The sequence below is a fragment of the Canis lupus genome, chromosome 12 (genome assembly GCF_048164855.1).
Source record: "Canis lupus baileyi chromosome 12, mCanLup2.hap1, whole genome shotgun sequence".
NCBI lineage: Eukaryota > Metazoa > Chordata > Mammalia > Carnivora > Canidae > Canis > Canis lupus.
The window spans coordinates 18,195,066-18,215,683 of record NC_132849.1 but is presented as its reverse complement, the minus strand read 5'-3'; the positions used below and the strand labels follow the sequence as shown (position 1 = coordinate 18,215,683).

Genomic DNA, 20,618 nt, shown 5'->3' with positions numbered 1-20,618 from the left:
GTATTAAAGAAACTAGTTGGTGATTATGAGCAGACCCTCAAAGAGGCAAGTCATTTCTTCAGCAGTGCCGCAGGATGCTTCATTTGATATCTTTGTTCAGACCTCTTCATAACACTAATCAGAGTGATGTACACATCAAGACATTTCTGTGTGTCAGTTTCATGTGAATTTCAATATGATGTGTCCCCAACACATTCTATTCCTTATGAAGAACGAACAAGGCAATTAATTTCATCTTTCCCAATCCTTCAGTTATTGTGATCGGTTTTAGGCAGGATGTATCAACCTGATTTGAGTAAGTTTTTGAAATGCCAAGAGAATGCCTTTATTCTTGCCCTGTCAGAGGGATAGTTACAAAGTAAATGGTCCTTAGAAATGTTGGTTTTTTCGAAGACGTATTTTACCAATAAGAAGACAAGCAGAACATTTTGAATTGGCCAGCATAATTTGCTGTTGTCTTGTCATTCTTTCTGTATACAAGTTTAGGACAAATATGTTGTGCATGGTCCTCAATTAGTCATAGAAATTGTAAATAATTTTTTGCTACGAAAAGATAACTTGTATATCTTTCGAAAGAGTATTTAAATCTCTTTAAAGAAATCATAAATTCCTAATTCTTTTGTATGCTATAAATTCTCAGTTGACCTAATGAAAAGCCAATATTTCCTCTAAGACAAAATCTTATTTCACTAATCCACCAATGCATCCATTTATCAAAGTGTCAGGATAACTCAGCTTTTGATATTAAGTGCTGTACATATTCATAGTGAAAAATGGATGGAATAGGTTACTATCCTTAGTATTGTTTCATGCAAAGCAGCAGTTATACTTTTATGCTTACTGTCATAATTCCTTAGAGAATGAATCAATTTGTCCACTTTTGAAAAAGTATTTTCAGAGAAGTTATTACTTTCAAATATCACCATTTCATATTTTCAAACCCAAGCGCTTACATAAATAAACCTTGTCTTTTTAAACAATTTCATATCGCTATATAGTATGAATTTAAATTAAAACCTGCTTTTTCTGTGTTCCTTGAATATAGGCTTTAAGATTCAGCTGAGTATACATCACAATTTTTTATGAAAAACAATTTATATTGTTTCAAGACACTGGCACTTAGAAAACTAACATGTAAGTGATTTTATGCTTAACATTCATTAAATCCCAGGAGTAGGCTTATTTAATATTTTATACATTCTTTCTGTTTCTGATGGTTTGAATGTCATTATGACTAAAAATTGAATCTAGTTCATTTTAACATTTAGGTGCTGAAGGCAGACCTAAGTTTTACAAAATTAAGCAAGGCAAAGAGAGGAAAGAATAGAAGTGAAGAGGCATGCAAGAATAAAGGGGAAGGAGAAACAAAAAGAAAAAGAGAGGAAATACAGGAGGCAAGAAAAGGTAAGGACAGAGAAATAAAAGAAAGACTAAAAAAAAGGAAGTGGGAGTATAGAATGACATCAAGGGTTGCACTGGATGCCACTCTGAAATTTTCTTTGTGATTCACATTTAAATGATTCACTAGAGCCAACTACAACTACAGCTTTCTGTGTTGCAGATATTATAGAATGGTTTATTTCTGAAGACAAAAAATGTCTATTTGACATAGTATTAAGCACTTAAAGCTAAGCTATTAAGAGCCATTTTCAATATATGACCTTGGGCAAGTCATTTCACTCGTGTTCTGTAGTTTTACCATGAAACCTGTTATCACCCAAATTGTAGATCTTTTCGTGAAGAATAAAGGAGTTAATTGACATCAAGCACTTATAAAGATGGGTAGCACAGAACATGACTCCGTAAATATTTGTAATTAGTACTGGTGAAAGTTTGCCATTCCACCTCTTATTTAAGAAAAATAAACATGATATTAAATGCTCATGCATGTTAAGCCTAAAACTCCATGCCAGTTAGAGTCCTACAAAGAAATACTGCATACTCAAAAGTTTAAATCAAAGAATGTTTAGGGAGACCTGCTTGGCTGAGTCAGAAGTGCATGCAGCTCTTAATCTCAAAGTCATGAGCTCCGGCTCCATACTCCAATCTCTCCATACTGTAGAGATTACTAAGTAAGTAAGTAAGTAAGTAAGTAAATAAATAAATAAATAAATAAATAAATAAACTTTAAGAAATGAGACTTTAATAAGGAGAATTTTATTTAAAAAAAGGGGGAGCTAAAAAAATAAAATAAAAAAATAAAAAAGGGGGAGCTGCATTAAGGGGAGATCTACAGAAGATGGTGAAGAATTCTAATAGAAACAGCAGGAGGGAGCTGCTACCCATTCCCACTCATTGGCCAGAAAGGGCAAAGGGAAGATACTTTGTTATCAGATCCAAGTGGAAGCTATGTCTATAAAAGAGGGCTCATCTTGAGGGTTCATCTAAAAGAATCTGTGAGTATAGTAAAAAGGTAGCTTGACAGTGGTACTTTGACATTTAGAACAGATAATTGTTGTTATTGTTGTACGGGGATATCTTGTACATTGTAGGATGTTTATAGCATCCCTGGCTTCTACCCACTAGATACCAGTAATATCTCAGTGTTGACAACTTCTTGTTTTGACAACCTCAATTTTGACATTAGATATACCTCCAGATTTTGCCAAATGTTCCCCAGGAGGGAAAATTGCTCTCAATTGTGAATTGCTGCTGTAGAAGGAATCAGCGACTCTAGAACAGTAGCATGACCAGAATGAGTAGCAAGGAATAAATGCTCTGACCTCCTTTGTCCTACTACCACTGAATGGCTCTCATTACTGAAACTAATCAAAGCCAGATAAGATAAGAAGGGACTTGGGTACTAGAATGAGCCTCTTCAGGCACAAGGCAAGGTATGGAAGGGTGGGAAAATATTTGAGGGGACAAAAGGAGAATGACGAAAATTCAGTGTTAAGATATGCAGTAATTTAGAGTTACCTTGATCCATTTTTAATAGTCATGAGCCTTTGGGGTAACATAAAAAGATAAGGAGCACCACAGCTTGTAGGATCTTAGGAAAATGTGTTGGTGTCCTGGTCTCCAGCCGGACACTTATAAGAATGACAGCCTAGATGAATATAAATGTCTCCAGCCTGAATTCCAAGTGAGCATTAAAAATAAGGTACAAGGAAGGAAAGACTCCCCTTACGTATAACCTCCTTCCAGATCCAGCCTACTTTAAATAGTATAAAGATAAATATTATATAATGGAGGATGGGGAAGATGTTCAAAAAGAAGAATGTAAATCATTATGCTCCTGTTAACTCTGCCCTAAACTGAGAGATTTTCCCAGGAGGGAAATCTCAGCATCTTGTGATAGCCTATATACTCATTTTTGTGGTTCAGCATTAATAAATCAGATAAATACCACTGAAGCCCATATATTCTGCTATTAAAGAGCAAGATTTCACTCATCTCTCTCAAGAAATTTTTTCTGGAGGTCTGCAAAAGAAGTAACAATACTTTCTCACAAAATGGTTCATCAGCTTCAGCCATATTGCTTCCATCACTGTGACAACATCCACCCATCTTTATGCAAAGCCTCACCACTTCACGGTGATGGTCTCTGTATTAGTCAGCTCAGGCTGCCATAGCAAAATGCCATAGGCTGGATGATCTAAACAACAGTTCTAGAGACTTGGAAGTCTAAAATCAAAGTGTTGGTAAGGTAGGTTTCATTCTGAGATCCCTTTTCTTGGCTAATAGGCATCTTACGGTGTGCTTACATGACCTTTATACGCACTCAAGATCTCACCTTTATAACCCATTTAATCTTAATTACATCCTTAGAGACCCCCATCTCTGAAAACAGCCACACTGGGAGTTAGGGCTTCAACGTATGAATCAGATGGAGGACATGTACATTGAGTCTGTAATAGTGCCCCACTATGAGAACACTGATGAGGCAAGAGATGCAAGAGTGCTACTCTTCCACAGAAAAAAGGGAGAAAGGGCTCCTTTACAAGTGTATACCTCCTTGAGTACTCAGTGTGTCACAAAATCCTTCACAAACCTTTTCATCAACCTGCTGATCAGACGCGATAGACAGGAATGGAATGTTGTTCCATTACCTCTTTTTTTCTCTCCAATCTTCCCGAGGCCCACTTATACAAACTTTTTTCTTTACCACCAGTCATATGACATAAACATCCTACCCATCAAGGAGATAGAAGTGGGAATGTGCATTGTCTATACACAGTAGTAGCTTGTTGACCTTAGGTTAAACCCAGTGAAGTAAACTACAACTTTCTAACATACTATATAATTTATAATTCTCCCTGAGTGATCATCTCTTAATTAGTCTGCATCAGTGAGGTTTTACTACATGTTTAGCTAAAAAGATAATGGGCCCTTTTCATGTTTTCCCTTAGTTAAATACAAATTATTTGCCATCCTAGAAAATGGTATTTTGGGTTGTCATATAGAATCCACATAAAGTTAAATGTATCTAAGAATATTGTGAGCTCTTTTTCTTTTTTTTTTTTTTTTAAGATTTTATCTATTTACTCATGAGAGACACAGAGAGAGAGGCAGAGATACAGGCGAGGGAGAAGCAGGCTCCCTGTGGGGAGCCCAACGCAGGACTTGATCCCAGACCCTGGGATCATGACCTGAGCCAAAGGCAGACACAACCACTGAGCCTCCCAGGTGTCCCATGAGCTCTTTTTCTATCAAATTCTCAATGCTAGACTTTGTTCCAAGAATGTAGGACTTCCCTGAGGGTCTAAGTTCATGATGAAATAATAATTCATTTTTAACAAACTTATAATAGCAAGATATAAATAACTTATTTATAATAAATGTGTGGTATTATTTAATAATAAACCATAATTCAGTGGCACTATAAAAATTAGTTATTTCTTGAGCATTTTTACTAAGATTCAATGAATGTGATCCTTCTTAATAAAGGCTAGGTTTTATCTACATTAAGTTATAGCTCAGGGGGACCAGGATGACACAGTTGGTTAAGTGTCCCTCTCTTGGTTTTGGCTCAGATTGTGTGATCTGAGTCTTGAGACTGAACCCCACATCAGGCTTCACGTTCAGTGGGCAGTCTGCTTATGACTCTCTATGCCCCTCCTGCTCATACTCTCATTCTCTCTCAGATGAAATAAATAAATATATATATATATATATATATATATATATATATACATATTTTTTTTTCAGAAATAAGAACTTCCAACTTAAATTGTTAAGAGCATTGGGAAGTTCCAAATCTGGGCTAAATATTCTGACTAGGGTCAAACACCCAAAGGTCAGAATCTAGGAGAAACACAGAGAACTAGCAAATAGTAAGAGATTACAAATGTCCAGGTTAGATGGTCAGAAATCAAGTGTATCTGAATCATAATAAAGCTACATGCCTTCATTGAAGTGGTTTGGGAGAAAAAAGAGAAAAAAATTGGGTGGGGAAGAAAAGTGGAGTATTATAGGTATGATGTAGAGGCAGAACAGATATTCAGAAGGAGTTATATTTTGGGGTTGACCAAAGAGAAAAACAAAGTGCAGCATGATGGATTTACTCAACTCCTCTGGAATATGTCAAAAAACTCAGCTACTTGGATTAGCTTCCTTCTGAAAAAAAGACTCAACGGGAAGTCTGCAAAATTAATACTCTGTAATGCTAGGGAAATATATAGGCATATGACCATGATAGTCCATGAGGGAGCATGATACCAGCAGACAAATAAATAAGTCCTGTGATCTTTTGGTGGGCAGCTGCCGGAGTTGGGGGTGGTGGGTGGCGAGTGGGAAAATAGCTCCTTCAAGGTGTTCTTTATAGTCTCACAACCTAGATCATTTCCTTCGATGATTTACTACCACAGATGGTGAATTTCATCAATTATATATCAACTCTTATTATTTCCAGTGGCGGAAGACACCCTTTTATAGGCCCCTCTGCATATGAGCATCAGGTTGCTTTAAACCAAAGATGGATTTAATGATCCTTCCCTAAGTTTCTCCTAGTCATTATTGCTTACTTGCTACCACTTTTGGGTTTTAATTCTTTTTCTTTTCTTTTAAATTTATCGCTTGATGGAAATAATTGGGAGGTTTGAGTATTTTTCAACAGTGGGAGTCTTTATTAGCTTTTAAGTAGATAAAAATATCCTTTCTTCCCCATAGAGCAAAGTGGAATGGGCTATTACTACCATCCCAGTAAATTAAATTACTTAAAAAAAATAAAAATAAAAGAAATAGATTGTGAAAATGTTTAGCCAAAGGAGCTCTCCAGCTGACTGAACATTTATGGGCACTTTGCCATCAAGGCAAGGTAAATTCACCTACAAGTAGCTATTTAAAAAACATGTGTATAATGGTAGTTGTTAAACTTACCCAACTGAATTACATCTAACTTTAGACAAAATAGTAGAATATATATATATATATATATATATATATATATATATATATATAACCAAATTGATCATAACTAAAAGCCTGGCAGGATAATCACCTACAAGAATATGAATAGGGCCAAGTGACGAAATGCAATGGGTGAGACAGAATAATTAGTAGCAATGAATTGAACTTAAGAAAAAGGAAATTTTAATTGGAGAGTAAAACGCGCACATATGTGCACCATGACTGGTAACTTCAGATTGGGAAGTAATCTGCTTTACTGTGAGCCAGGCAGTCTCTAGGCAGGTGTGGGGAATTAGGTAAATCATATTGTGTATTCCCTGCTGGGCCTGCATCTTTAAAGGAAAGCAATCTAAATTTAACAAGAAGTAGTGTTTTCAACCTTGGTTGCACATTTGAGTGGGTGCTTTTTAAAAATAGGGTGGCCTGGGACCTACCCCAGAAATTTTTATTTAATTGATCTGGGATAAGGACCAGATGTAAGTATTTTTAAAATCACCATAGAGGTGTCAGAGCTGCAGCCGGGCCTGAGAACTACTGTTTTAAGGGCAGCTTGTATGGTTGATGAAATCCCAAATGGTACATGAAAAGGAAGGTGAAGATCTCCATTTCTTGGCATTCATTAAGGGTGGCAAGGGTTGATTGCTTTCTCAGCAGCAGCAGCTGAGAAAACAGCTGTCTCAGTGTCCTGCCCCAGAGCTATGGTCAGTCTCAGCTGCTCATCACAATGTAGGGATGCTTCAGCTGTAAGAGACTAAGGCAGTGTTGGACTGAGAAGTGGAAATAGTGGTGGAAGAGATTGAAGGATGTGGAATCCATTCCCTACAAGGGCAAGTTGTGGGTAAGTTGGATAGACTGTTAAGATTTAAAACAGGCTAACCTGGGCAGTGGGCTCCAATGGCACACGGGAAGCCATGTGCCATGGCAACAGTAGCAGACATGCTGACTGTAAATAGAAGCCATATATAGTACCAGGCTTTCTACTGGTGACTTCATAAGCATCCATTCTTTGGATCAGAAACCACCTGATAAGCATCTTACTCCCTCTTCTTTCTTCCCTTCTCAGTTTTCATACACCTCTACTATTGCGCTATACTATAAGTTATGCCACATAGTAAAAATCTGCACACTTTTTTGTCGTCCACAGTAGTTTATGGGTTCCTTAAGGTTATGGACACCTTTAGTCATTCTAATACCTTTAGCTCTCAACACAGTGCCAGGCATGCAGCTATTTGCAGATAAGAAGTGTTTGTATGCCATCCTAGGTCTGTGTTTAAATTCAAAGCAAAGAATGGGTAAGGGACAGTGGAAAAAGACAAAGGAATGGAAGTTTACAGTTTTGGAGACAAATCTCTTCCAAATAAAACCCAATCCTCTAACAAATATTTCTTGTAAATTTGGGTTCTTTCAGCACACATTTATTGAAATATTCTAGCCAGGCAGCATCAAAGCAATCAGAAACATTCTGTGATAGCATGGAGCTTACACTAGGGGAAAAGCATCAGTAAGGGAGCAAAGATATACATGATCGCAGATACTTAACATTTTGATAAATGCTGTGAAGAAAATAAACAGGGAATTGAATCAGGGAATGGCTTATATGTGTGAGTAGAGAGGGAGTGGCATTTTAGACAAGGTGGTTAGGGAAGGCCCTTCTAGAAACATGACATTTAAGCAGGGACTCAAAAGATCAGCATAATCCTACTGAAAAGAGTTGGAAGAATATCCCAGACAAAAGGAATGGCAAGTACAAAGGCCCAGATACGGGAAAAGGCTTGTTGAGATAGAGAAATAGAAGGCTTTTTAACTTCTCCACAAAACAAAAACTGTTTATGGTTACATGCCCCGTGAACTTACCCTCTTTTACAAAAGCACTAAAGTTCCCTCGGGTCTCGCATTATAAGCTGTCATATATCCAGGGGCAGGTTCATGGGCTTGAGTGTTGCTTAAGATCTTCACTGAAAGGTCATTGGGCGTTTATTCTTCCAGAACATGTTTGATCTAAATGACCTGAATGGTGACTTCAGAACTCCCACCTGGAGGTTCAAGTCTGACTTCTAAGTATCGAAGTTGTATGGGTCCAGCTCTTTGTCTGGGATCCACTGAGAGCTTTTTTCCAGAGTGGAAGACCTGGATCTTCACAAGAAAACCTGCAGTGCCCACCAGCTGGGAGTGCTTTTTCTCCCTCTCTTCGCTGATCTGGATTATGCAGTTTCAAATATAGAGAATTACAATCAGGTCTATCTTGTTCTATCAGTTCTGAGGAGTTCTTTCAGTAGGCACCTTTATGCTACTCTTCTTCACTTACCTGGCACCTGCCATAATGCCTAGCTTGGTAAATTAGCCCCAAGCTAAATAGTTTTTATTTTTTAACTGGTTAAAAAAAAATCAAAAGAAGATGTTTTCTGACATCTGAAAGTGACATGAAATTCAAACTTCAGTGTTTGTAAATCAATTATTATTGGAACAGAGCCACACTCACTCGTTATCATTTTACCTAAGCCTACTTTCCTGTTACAATGGTAGAGTTGTTTACTAGTTGTGATAGAGACTACATGGGTACAAGACTAAAATATTTACTACTGGCCCTTCCCTGAAAAAGTTAGCTAACCTCAGTGATAAATATTTGCTATGTGGATGAATAGATACATAAATAAGTGTACTATCATGGCAAATTCACTATATATAATTACTCCTTAATAGCATATACTCTGTGGCAGAGATACAGGCAGAAGCCTAGAGCTTAACACATTTTATTAAAATATGAGGCCAATATTATTTATCATCACTCTGCCATGTTGTTCTAAATATATATATATATATATATATATATATATATATATATACATATGTATATATATTCAATCAGAATAACAATTTTAATTGTATTTTCTAAATGGGCTCCTCCTATTTTTGTAATTAAATATATATTGCCATGTCTCTTTTCATTAGTATCAGTCAGTCTCCCAAGAAGTTCTATTTAAACTCTATTAGAATCAGGTTACTCATCCAACAATCAAGGTGCATGTCCTTCTGGGATTTTATTCCTTCTGTAATTGTCATTTGGTTCTAAACTTTTACTTTGGGATGAAAAGATACATGAATTCAAGAAATTCAATCACCTTCCTTATATAAGATTTCATTTCATTTTATTTTTACATTTTTAAAACATTTCTAGCTTTTACTGAAAACCCACTGTACTATCGAATTGCATGTTTGGGGAGGATCACAAAGGTAGTGTATCTTCAAAAGCCGAACAGATCAGTCACTTTTGGACTAGACAAGATACATACTCTTCCATAAAACAAGTTAAGGACGCTATTAAGAATTTTATACAAAGAACTGTACAGGGGATCCCTGGGTGGCGCAGCGGTTTGGCGCCTGCCTTTGGCCCACGGCATGATCCTGGAGACCCAGGATCAAATCCCACGTCGGGCTCTCGGTACATGGAGCCTGCTTCTCCCTCTGCCTGTGTCTCTGCCTCTCTCTCTCTCTCTCTCTCTCTCTCTCTGTGTGTGTGACTATCATAAATAAATAAAAATTAAAAAAAAAACTGTACAGAATACTACAAAAACTCATTTGGAAACTAGAAGTAAGCTACTCTGAACATTGTGGAGAAGTTGAAAATGAACCTAGGAGGAAAACATCTCTAATGCCACTGCTCACACCTTCCTGGTGTTGGCATTCCTGCTGCTTCTGGTTTATCTCCCCTTCTAAATTTCTGAGATTGCAAAGTAAATCTTACATTGAATCTGTTACATGTGCTGATAAGTTTGGGTTTTGTTTGTTTTCTTTTGTTTGGTTTTGTTTTTAAGTTTCCAGTAGTAGATTGGGCTCAAGTAGTGATCACTGTCATTTGTTTCAGGCAAGACACGTCTTCTGCGCATCATTGTATATCATTGATAGTTCCACAGTTTTTTTCAGAGGGGAAAGATGTGAGTTTTGAAATTGTGTTGTCTCTATGTTTTATTGAGGTATTTATATAGATTTCACATCAATGGGATGTTTGCTTGTCGTGCACTATTAGGGAGTTCTTACTCTTTCAAATTCAGAGGCCAGAACAAGAAGGAAAGCCTTTAGAAGTTAATACTAGCTAATTAATCCAGCTCATTAGCCCAAAACCTCACTGAACACTGAGAGTGCTGGTAATGTAATAAGCTTTCCAGTTAATGGAGTCAAAGCCAACTTCAAAGAACAGCTAGTACCTCATTTGTTAACTTAATCAACTCTCTGGACACCTCACAAACAAGGCGGCCTGGTAGGAGAGCAATAAAGATGTAAGTGGATGTTCTGTTCTGTTATCCCATGACTGACTTAAAAGTTAAAATTTGGACAACCATGAGTGCACAAATAGTACACATCCCTGTCTTTAAATAAGAACAGAACAATAAAAGCAAATGCTCGCAAGCAACTTTTGTCAGAACTTAAGTTTAAAATGGCCTGAAGAGTCCCGTCAAGATAAGAAGCCAAATGCCATGTGTTTAGTATTGTATATTTTGCAAGCTAGAGCTACTTTGTACACACTTCAGTCCATAAACAAAATGGAAGTAGAATAGTTATCAATTTGCACCATTGTCTTTTTGTTTTTCTTTAGAGATTTTCAAAAACAAAGATCAATAAATATAATGAATGTTTGTGACAAATACTAGTAGATTATTTTAGATTTTTTCACAATTATCACTCAATCTTTAAAACAAAGTGTGAGAAAGATAAGATTGTTATTGTTCTTTCATTCAACAAATAACGTGAATATCTATCATGCAGCCAAGCAATGTTGAGATGTTGAGGTTCAACAAGAATGCATTTTCAATTGTTTCTAGTTTCATGCATTTTTAGTAAATCTTGACCTTGTCACTAATCACTTGGATTTATCATCTCTTGAATTCTTGAATCTCACTTCTGGAGATTCTTCTCTATCATAGTTACTACTTATGGCATAAAGTCTTTGTATGTATACTGATCATGTTAGGATGTCAGAGATTACATGGGCCTCTTTTTTAAGGAAATAGGCTTTGCTTAATTAGTGAACCAATTGATGGCAAGGTCTTGGGGAGCGGCTAATGGTAAAGGCAGCTGAATAAAAGAAATAAAATGGCAGACATAGAAGTTTTGTTTTACTTTCGTCACCTGAAGAACTCACCATTTCCTTAAATAGAAGATAAATTTTCTGGTACAGGCATACCCTTGCTCTACTTCATATTCCACAATATGAATCCTGAAAGTGAGGGTTATTTTCCTCATTCTCAACCTCTGATGTTCTCCTGATTTTACTCATGGCCAGGGATTGCCCCCAGACCCTGATTTTTCTTCCTACCTCACCAATCCCAGACACTCAAAGATAAGTGAGTGTACCATAGTCCTGCAGAGGACCTTTTCCCAGTCTAAACCAGCTTTCCCTCCAGTTTCATTGAATCGTATGCTGGTACATTTTTCTTTTAATTCATTCTCCTCTCTACTCTGTGTTATAGGAATGTCCAAGAGTTTTTTATTTAGTGGTGGAAATATTAACAAACATCTATTAAATAAAAAACATTGTCCATTTGAGTGCTAGCCTGGAAGAGAACAATCAAGGCTCAGATTTCCATTTTGACCTTGAGTTCAAGGTACGTTTCAAGACTTTGCTTTAAAATAAGCTTTGTAGTAAATGTTTTATATGTAATATAAGGTGAAGTAATAGTTTTACTTTTTGATTAGTGGAAACTAATACTTAGATAATTGATGTCTTCTAATTAAGAAGCAAGCCTGCATTTAAAAATAATGAATAAGATGGGAGCCTGGGTGCTCAGTCAGTTGAGCTTCCAACTCTTGGTTTTGGCTCAGGTCAGGATCTCAGGTTGTGATATCCATCTTAGGGTCAGCACAAAGTCTGCTTGAGATTCTCTTCCTTTCCTACTCCCTCCCCTTCTGCCCCTCTCTCTGCTCATGGGCTCCTAAGCATGCTCTCTCATTCTCTCTACAGTGAATAGATAAAATCTCTAAAGAAAAATAAAATAAAATAAAAACAATGAATAAGAATGTTTTATTGTAGAACAGGATTAAATAATGTAATCTGATGAATTGATTAGATTCATTATTTACATTGAGTCTCCTTTTTGAATGTGCCTTTAGATATTCAAAACCTTAACATTTAGGCAAAATTTATGAAAGGGTGATTGTTATTTTAATTCTCTCAATTGAGAAATGAAAGATGACACCAGGTTTGTAGGAACTGTCAATGTCACAGCTCACAGAGCCTTCCATTGTCCAGTGGTCTAGCCTGGGCTTGTTCACATGGTGGTGGCTAACTTGGCCAGGATCCTACGAACCTTGGGACACATGCAGCATTGCTGTCGCCAGGCTGTCCTGGGCAAAGAAAATCACAAAATCAGCCAGTGTTTAAGGCAAGGAGAAATACATACTACATTTTGATGAGAGGAGCTAGAAAGAACTATGGTCATTTGTGCATCTACTGTGGATGGTTACATGCAAAATTTTGGAGCTGTTGCTGCCATGTGTTCAATCAGATGAAGGCAGCCATTTGGCAATCAGGATGTGAATACAATGTGTAGAGATTATCAGGCATGATTGACTTAGAGGGCCCTGGTGACATTTGTGTTCTTGGTGTCAGTTGTTCTTGAGACCCAGTGGTATCCTTCCTCCTCTGTTTATTTCCTAAATCCTTTCCTAGAGTCTATGAGTAAGTCAATTAAGTCTCCCTTTTATCCAACTAGCTTAAATGGGCTGAGGTTCTGTCAGCTTTGATCACAATTCCTGAAAAAAACCTCTAACCAAATTTGTTTACATTTTCTTAGTCTGTCAATTCTTGTCATGGACTAATATAGTGAATAGAATAATGGCTAAGCTATATACTCACTGAGCCATTGCCCTTCATTTTTAATCTATTTTATTTCCAATAAACCAAGTGTCCATTTCCATTAAGCAATTCAACTATATTGAATTCCTCATCTAGATTTTGTAGGATGGTACTTTTTAAATGGTCTGAGTAGTCAGACACTACCCTTTAATTCAGAAAATTAGAGACCAAATGTCATTTAGGAAATTGAAAATCAACTTTTTATGACTTCAATTGAAAGAACTCATACTGAAATGTGAACAATGTTCATGAAAAGTTAATAAATAAGACTAATGATAGTGCATGGTAATTTAAAAATGATCAGGCTATTAAACTACTTATAACTAATGCTAATACCTTTGAGAAAAGAGGGTAACGATATTGGAATTTCATGCTTATAACAAAACTGAACTTCAAAAGCCTTTCATGATCACATATATCAAGAGTCCGTTTCACATTACTCTCACATTAACTACACAGACACATTCATTTCTCATTTTAAATGTAATTATTATGGATGTAAAATTATAGGATCTGAATCAATTTGTAGATTTTTGAAGCTCTGCATATCCCACTATACTTTTGCCCTTCCTCCTAAGATTTAAACACATTCTCTTTCGTTCACTTCACTCTTTGAATCATTCACTCTGTGAGCCACTGTAATTGAGAGGAATGTGTCCTTTTATACTCCCTCCAGCGTGTTGGAAGAAAACCATATTCTAGGCAAAGGTATAAATGACATTTTCAGAAAACCAGAACATCCACTAAGGTATCTAAGCTTCTGAGTGCACGAAGTAGGATTGAGAGCCTCTGTTAATGAACCACTCTGTGACCCTTCGTGTCCTTGCATCTCTCAAACAGAAACTGTAAGACAAAAGACAGGGAACATTTCCAGGAGAGACACTGTCAGTGTTGAGTAAAACTACAGTGGTTATATGTCTTCTCAGTGTATTCCTCCTTTCTTGAGAAACAAGGAGTACTTTTCAGAGTTCTCTGAAATTTATAGAAGCAACTGAGATGTCATTATTATCCCTATTTTCAGAGGATTCTCAGAAAACTCAGCAAGATTAAAGTGACTTATAATTAGTAATAACGACTTTCCTCTTTGTAACCTACCTCAGATTTAGTTATGAAATATGCCTTTATAGAAGTTTCGGTGCTTCTATAAAACTTTAAATTCAATTTGAGTTGAAGTGTTCATATTCTTGAGAGAAGCAAATGACAGGATTTCGGTATATTATATTTCCCCAATGAGATTCCTTCATTCCATGCACCACATCTATTATCTGTAAATAAAGTGCAGCTTCCAAAGCAATCAATGAGCAGTCAAGCATATGAATGAAGCCATCTTTAAGTAGTGTTGTTGTGCTGTGCCACAGAATGAGGTCCGTCAGAGAGCTGATAGAACACAGGGGCCGTTTGGAAAATCTCTAAGAACACATTTACAAAAATATCAAATACACATTAAAGGGAACTTAAGGATACTTTGTTTTGACTGCTGGAAGGGAAACAATGATACACACAGGGACCCAGGTGGTTAATGTACTGTACATTATTACTATAAAGTACAAGACCTCAGTCTCTTAGCTTCTCAGGAATCACAAAATCAGTTGATTACACAGGGCCCCACAGAATAGACTTTAAGAGTAAATGAGCAAACATCTCAGATATCCTTTCAGAGCTTGCCAATTCACACAGCTTTTGAATTCCTGCTATTGGGCTCCTGTGCAGGAGGGAGTTTTACAATGTTTTTTATCCTGCTGGAGGTCCTAAGCCTGCCTCAAATACAATAGAGAAAATGGCAGGAGCCCTTGTTCACTGAAGTAAAAAAAATAAACCGGTCCAACTGTCATAGCAAACAAATTTTCTGAGTTCAGAGATGATGGACTATATAAACCTGACGTTCTACACTTAATACAGGTCCCTTGACATTTGAAACAACTTTAGCTGAAGATAAATGCCATAGTTTCTTAGATATGAAATTGTTCTTTCCCAACACTTTAGTTCAACTTTTGGGACTTTACATTGAAAATTCAACAATGTTCACAAAAGAGCTAATGGTTTTCATCTGTAGGTTAATCTGGTTTTAGAAGGGTCTGTGAGACTCTGTATCACTTTGCATTTATGGCTCATCCATGTTTGTAGTTAGAGCATCTTCTTATTGCAGTGACCAGAGGACAGCTATCCATGGTGCTACAAGACAGTGGACAAAACCAGAATGCCTGTTTAATGTTTGTTTTGATGTCTTTTGGTAATTTGGTTAATTTGGAGACAATGAGTCATTACTTTATTCAAAAGTATGCCACAAATATTCTATTTCCAGTGAATGTTGCTGTCGTTGGAAATAATTTGGTAAAAAAAAAAAAAAAAAAAGGAAATAATTTGGTGATTTTTTTGTGTGTGTTCTAGAGTTATACTATTTTACCTATTAACAATAAAAAAGTAAGAATGGACTATGTAACTCTTAAGGAGGTCTTCATAAAATTCTTTCTGCTGAAATGTCACAACAAAGTGGTTGCATTTTTATGCTTTTTCAGAGTTGTGGTGACCCATGACACTAATCACAGTTATCTCTACCTATCTGACACACAGCAAAATCCTATGAGGTGGCCTAAAATAGAACTTGCTGACAAACATTTCATGTCTGGGCCTGTACTCATTATAGGGAGAAGTCTATATGAGTAAGAAAAAAGGAAAAGAACCACCACACATTCAGAGAAGATCTAACTTTATATTAATTATCTAGTAATTCAACCATATTGTCCTATAATTTGTTCCTTGTTCTCACTGTCAGCACAGAAATTAATGGCTGATGTCCAAAACATCTCTTTTCCAATCACAATTCTGACCTAGTGCTTTTATTCAGATTTTTTTGAGATCAGAGTTGTGTATTCCAGATTTTATCAACATCTTGTTTGATGAGAAATTATTTTTCCTTTACTACTTTTTAATACTTGCTGAAAATAGTGCTTGCCTTCCATTAGAAGCAAAATGTCTCATCCAAAAAATAAAGAAATATGTATTGGCTTAATTTTCTCACTGACTAAGAAAACCTGAATAATATGAGTTAGAAAAAATAGAATAGTAAAGAAAGGATGGGAATTTATCCAGTTATTGTTAATCACATTAAAATAAACTGCAATCTATGTGCTTTGAGTATTTTTAGAAGCATCTTTTATCATGATTCCCAGTTTAAAAAAAAAAGTCACAAGATGATTCAGTAGACACACACTCATGAACAGGCACAAATTTGAAACAAAACTTTTATGAAGCAACTTACCCTTACTCATAATACACTAATACTTTCTATTCTAGTTAAATCAATTCAATAAATTCTAGTTTATCTGGATTCATTACATTGATTTTTTAATACTAATGAGTTGTGATCTATCATAGAAAACATTGCTTTAATCTATTTCTTTAAAAATGTGAGGAGGTGACTTTTACCATTATAAGCATAGAGGTGTTTGAAAACACAATTCTCATGAAAACAGATAAGGAATTTGTGTTCAGTAAAATTTTGCTGAACACATTAATGAGGATATCAGAAAGAAAACACAAGACTTAGTTTGAAGAACGATTGAGGAATTTATATAGTAATAGGAGGGATGGATTCTCAAAATAAGGTTGTCAAGTTAGACATAAGACTGGTTAACTTCCTACAGAATAGTTAACCTATAAGAACTTTGGGGATTAACTTCACAACAGATTATAAAATTATAACAGCTTGATTTGTGAAGTTTAACCTAGAAAGTCAGATACAGTATAATCAGGAGACAGGTAACCTAACAGTTATATTAACAAAGCATTTTACAGGAATTGCTAATTAAATACAGAGTTATTGGGGTGCCTGGGTGGCTCAGTTGGTTGAGCATCTGACTCTTAATTTTTGCTCAGATCATGACCACAGGTCATTGGATAGAGCCCTCAGGCAGGCTCCCTGATCAGCAGGGAGTTTGCTTGAGATTCGCTCTCCCTCTGCCTCTGCCCCTTTCTCCTGCTTGTGTGCACAAGCACACACACACACACACACACACACACACTCAATAAGTAAATAAAACCTTTAAAAAAAAGTACAGTTGTTAGCTAAGTTCATGCAAAGGCTAAAAGTGCCATAGTGCAGCAGAAAGCAACCTCAGATAGTAACTGCCACCCCAACCACCTGTGGGACTAAGGAACTAAACAAAGTTGGAATTGTAAAATTACGAGCTTGAAAGAGGAGCTTTGTGGAGATGCACTTCACGTTTCCTTGGTGCTGGAGACTCTGAGGAGGACATGATGGGATCAAATGTTAGGAAGACTACAAACTGGAATGGCCCACTGTTGTGGGAAGGCACTGCTATAGCCAGTATAGAAGGAGCCTCGTTGAGGTAGTTCCCTGGAGCAGGACAAAACAGAGAGGGAGCCCATCATGGGAGCAGTTCCCTCCATCTCCTCTAGTCTCGCCATTTCTCTCTAGTGGCCCCACTGTTCAAGTCTAAGAGGGAGCAGAAGGTCAAGCAGCAGTGTGGTTTGTAGAACCCCAGCCTGGCATCATATAGCCAATGACAGCAGCGGGTTGGACTGGAGTGTCAGATTGGATCTAATGGGTTATGAGAAATGCTCTAGTGTGATATCAAGAATTAAGCAATCCTCATTCTCCTTTCTCTAAGCTTATGCCACATTTTTTATCAGAAATTTGTGGTTTAATAAAAAGCTGCATAGAATCAAAATAACTATTTTGGGGCACCTGGGTGGCTCGGTTGGTTAAGCATCCAACTCTTCATTTTGGCTCGGGTCATAATCTCAGCGTCATGAGATGGTGCCCTGAGTTGAGAGCTCTGCACTAAGCACGGAGTCTACTTAAGACTGTCTCCCTCTTCCTCAGCCACTCCTCCCTTGCTCTCACTATCTCTAAAAAGAAATTTTAAAAAAACTATAATTTTAATATCTCTAGCTTTTCCTATTAAAGGGATTTCAATAGACAATTACTCAGGTATATTATTCTAATATTAGACACATATTTGGCTTGTTAGCTTGAAATGAATAATATTACATATTATGAATACAAAGATATGCTCGCTTTCATGATTCTAAAGTTTTTTTGTTATAGAATTGTCAGAAATAATTTCTAGGAAATTGTGCTTATTTTTTTACGTTTTAAGCAAAAAACATACAGGCTCACAATAGAGATTTCAATTATATATAAAGATATTTTAAAAGTAACAACTCCACTTACGTTTACATCTGTATTTACACAAAATGGCTCATACCAGTACATTCTTTTTACATTGTTTTCTCTTCATATCCTGTCTCGCCTTATTATAACAGATGGATACTCCCTAAACATTGTATTGTCTGTCTACAAGTGTATGGATTTACCCAATCTATGTTAAACTCCCCCGTTGATGGGAACTTAGGTTGTTTTTAACTTTATGGCAATAGAGAGATAGATGATAGGACTGAGCATGGGAACATTTTTGTGATTTTACATACAAAGTGCATCTCTATACGTATACATATTCGTACATATATGTGTATATATATATATACACCCACTTTATATAAAATGTAAAGACGTATCTACACCCTTTTATACAAAGTGCATATAGATGTAGGCACACAGCTACATAAGAGGCGCGCATACAAAGACTATAAACCTACATAACACACACTTTGTACATAAAACCGTATAGAAGCTTATCTGGGCAAAACAATACCGAGATCAATACTAACGGTGCTGGTGTTGTCTGCTGGATATTAACAGCGGATGGGCCGTGGATGCCCTCGGACGGCAGGAGGGAGCTCAGAGTTGAGTGCTAGGAGCGTCCTCTTCTGACCTTGCCCATGCATTTTCCTAACGGGACTTTGTCTTCCCCGCAGCAGATCCCGCACCACGTGAAGCCCCTGCCCTATTACAGCTACGACCCGCCCGGGATGGGCTACTGCCAGGCGCACCAGCCGCTGCGCGTCCACAAGGGCTACGAAGCGGTGTCCCCGGAGCAGGACGAGGCCCCCAGCCTGGAGCTCGGGCGCGACCACGGCTTCATCGCCACCATCGCCAGGTCGGCGGCGCCGGCCATTTACCTGGAAAGAATAGCAAACTAACTGCGAAAGCCCAGGCCTCACGGGGGGACCCGGGCGCGGGGACAGAGGGCTTCACCTTCGAGGAGAATGAATGGGTGTCCCCAGCCGCGCATCCATCCTGTTCAAACGCTTAGGACGGGGAGCAAAGGAAGGACGACACTGATCCTGCCGAGAGAGGGTAGCGGATGCACCTGCAACGTAACCAGGAGAACCATAGACCTGTCTTTGCTTCAAAACCTAAAACAAGCAAAAATCCTCCTGGATGTAAATAGTGGAAGTGTCGAGTTCTTATAAAAATAGATTTCACCCTAGCCACACAATAGGTTTGTTTGTATATTTGCTTTTTCTACACTGCATGGTTCCTGGGCTGGAGAACCACAGGAGGGGTGGGGGGTGGGGACCTGGGGTTGGGGGGAAGTTGGGGGAACAAATCAGTTTTCCTTGTTAGCTGTGTGTGACTCTCAGACTTGATTTCAATTGCTTTATTTCACTTTCCCTCTAAAATGCTGTTTGTTTGTTTGTTTGTTTGTTTCCTATTTGGTTTGGTTTATTTTCACTTTCGCCCCCCTGCCCCCCCCCCCCTCCGCCGGTCAAGTGATTCTGTTTCCAATTCTAAATATGGGCATTAAAGCTTATGTTGTACCAAAAGAAAATCTGCTTTACTACAGACCACAAAGAACAAAGTTGACCACAGAGTTTGACAAAACTACTAGAATGAAAATCCTGTAAAATCTGGGTGAATGATCCTTCAAGACACACGATGTACACAGTGTGAAGAGTCTTGACTTTCTTTTTTTTTCCTACTGGCAGTCCTCACCCTCACTGTGAGTTTTCACTGTGTAAGACTTCTGAATGGGATCTGTGCAGACTTCCAGTTGGAAAGACCAGCAGAAATCTTCTCATTTGGACATGGGCATATGAAAAACAATGGCCATGTGGTCAATGAATGAAACTGCCAAGGTGACAAATTTCTAAACACAGGATAATGTATAACATTGCTTTTTAAATTAATTATCAATTAGCTTTTTGTGTAGTTTTTTTTTCAATAAGAGAAAATGTTGGAAAAATAAATATATTATTTTGTGGTTGGTATACCACAGCCCACTTAATGTTGAGTGCTTTATCTCTTTGTTGTGAAATCCTTCTAGCCTGTGTCGGTTGGTATCTACCAAATGGCTTCTGTGTGTTCTACGATTAGGTGGGGAGACCCTACAAGGTGTAGAAAAGTTTGAGGTGTGGCATATGCATTAACTCCTTACACAGATTTCTTTTTCGAAACATATGATGTAACTCAAAAATTATATAACAATATGAGGAAAAAAGAGTAGTATCTATAAAAGGGTTAGAGGTTATGCAATCTTTTAGAAGAAGA

The 20,618-nt window shown here is 37.3% G+C and overlaps 1 protein-coding gene across 3 annotated transcripts in view; it reads left to right on the top strand.

Moving 5' to 3' along the window:
* The window catches only part of LRRTM4 (leucine rich repeat transmembrane neuronal 4), a 708,453-nt gene extending 688,098 nt beyond the window's left edge, over positions 1–20,355 (top strand). For 2 of the 3 annotated variants that reach the window (XM_072769984.1, XM_072769986.1), the window contains one exon: positions 19,046–20,355. In XM_072769984.1, coding sequence (XP_072626085.1) covers positions 19,046–19,267 — 222 coding nt within the window. In that variant the 3' untranslated portion in view covers positions 19,268–20,355. Of the gene's footprint in view, positions 1–19,042 lie in introns of all 3 variants that reach the window. The other variant, XM_072769985.1, reaches the window with a different exon arrangement.
* The last annotated feature ends 263 nt before the right edge of the window (positions 20,356–20,618 follow it).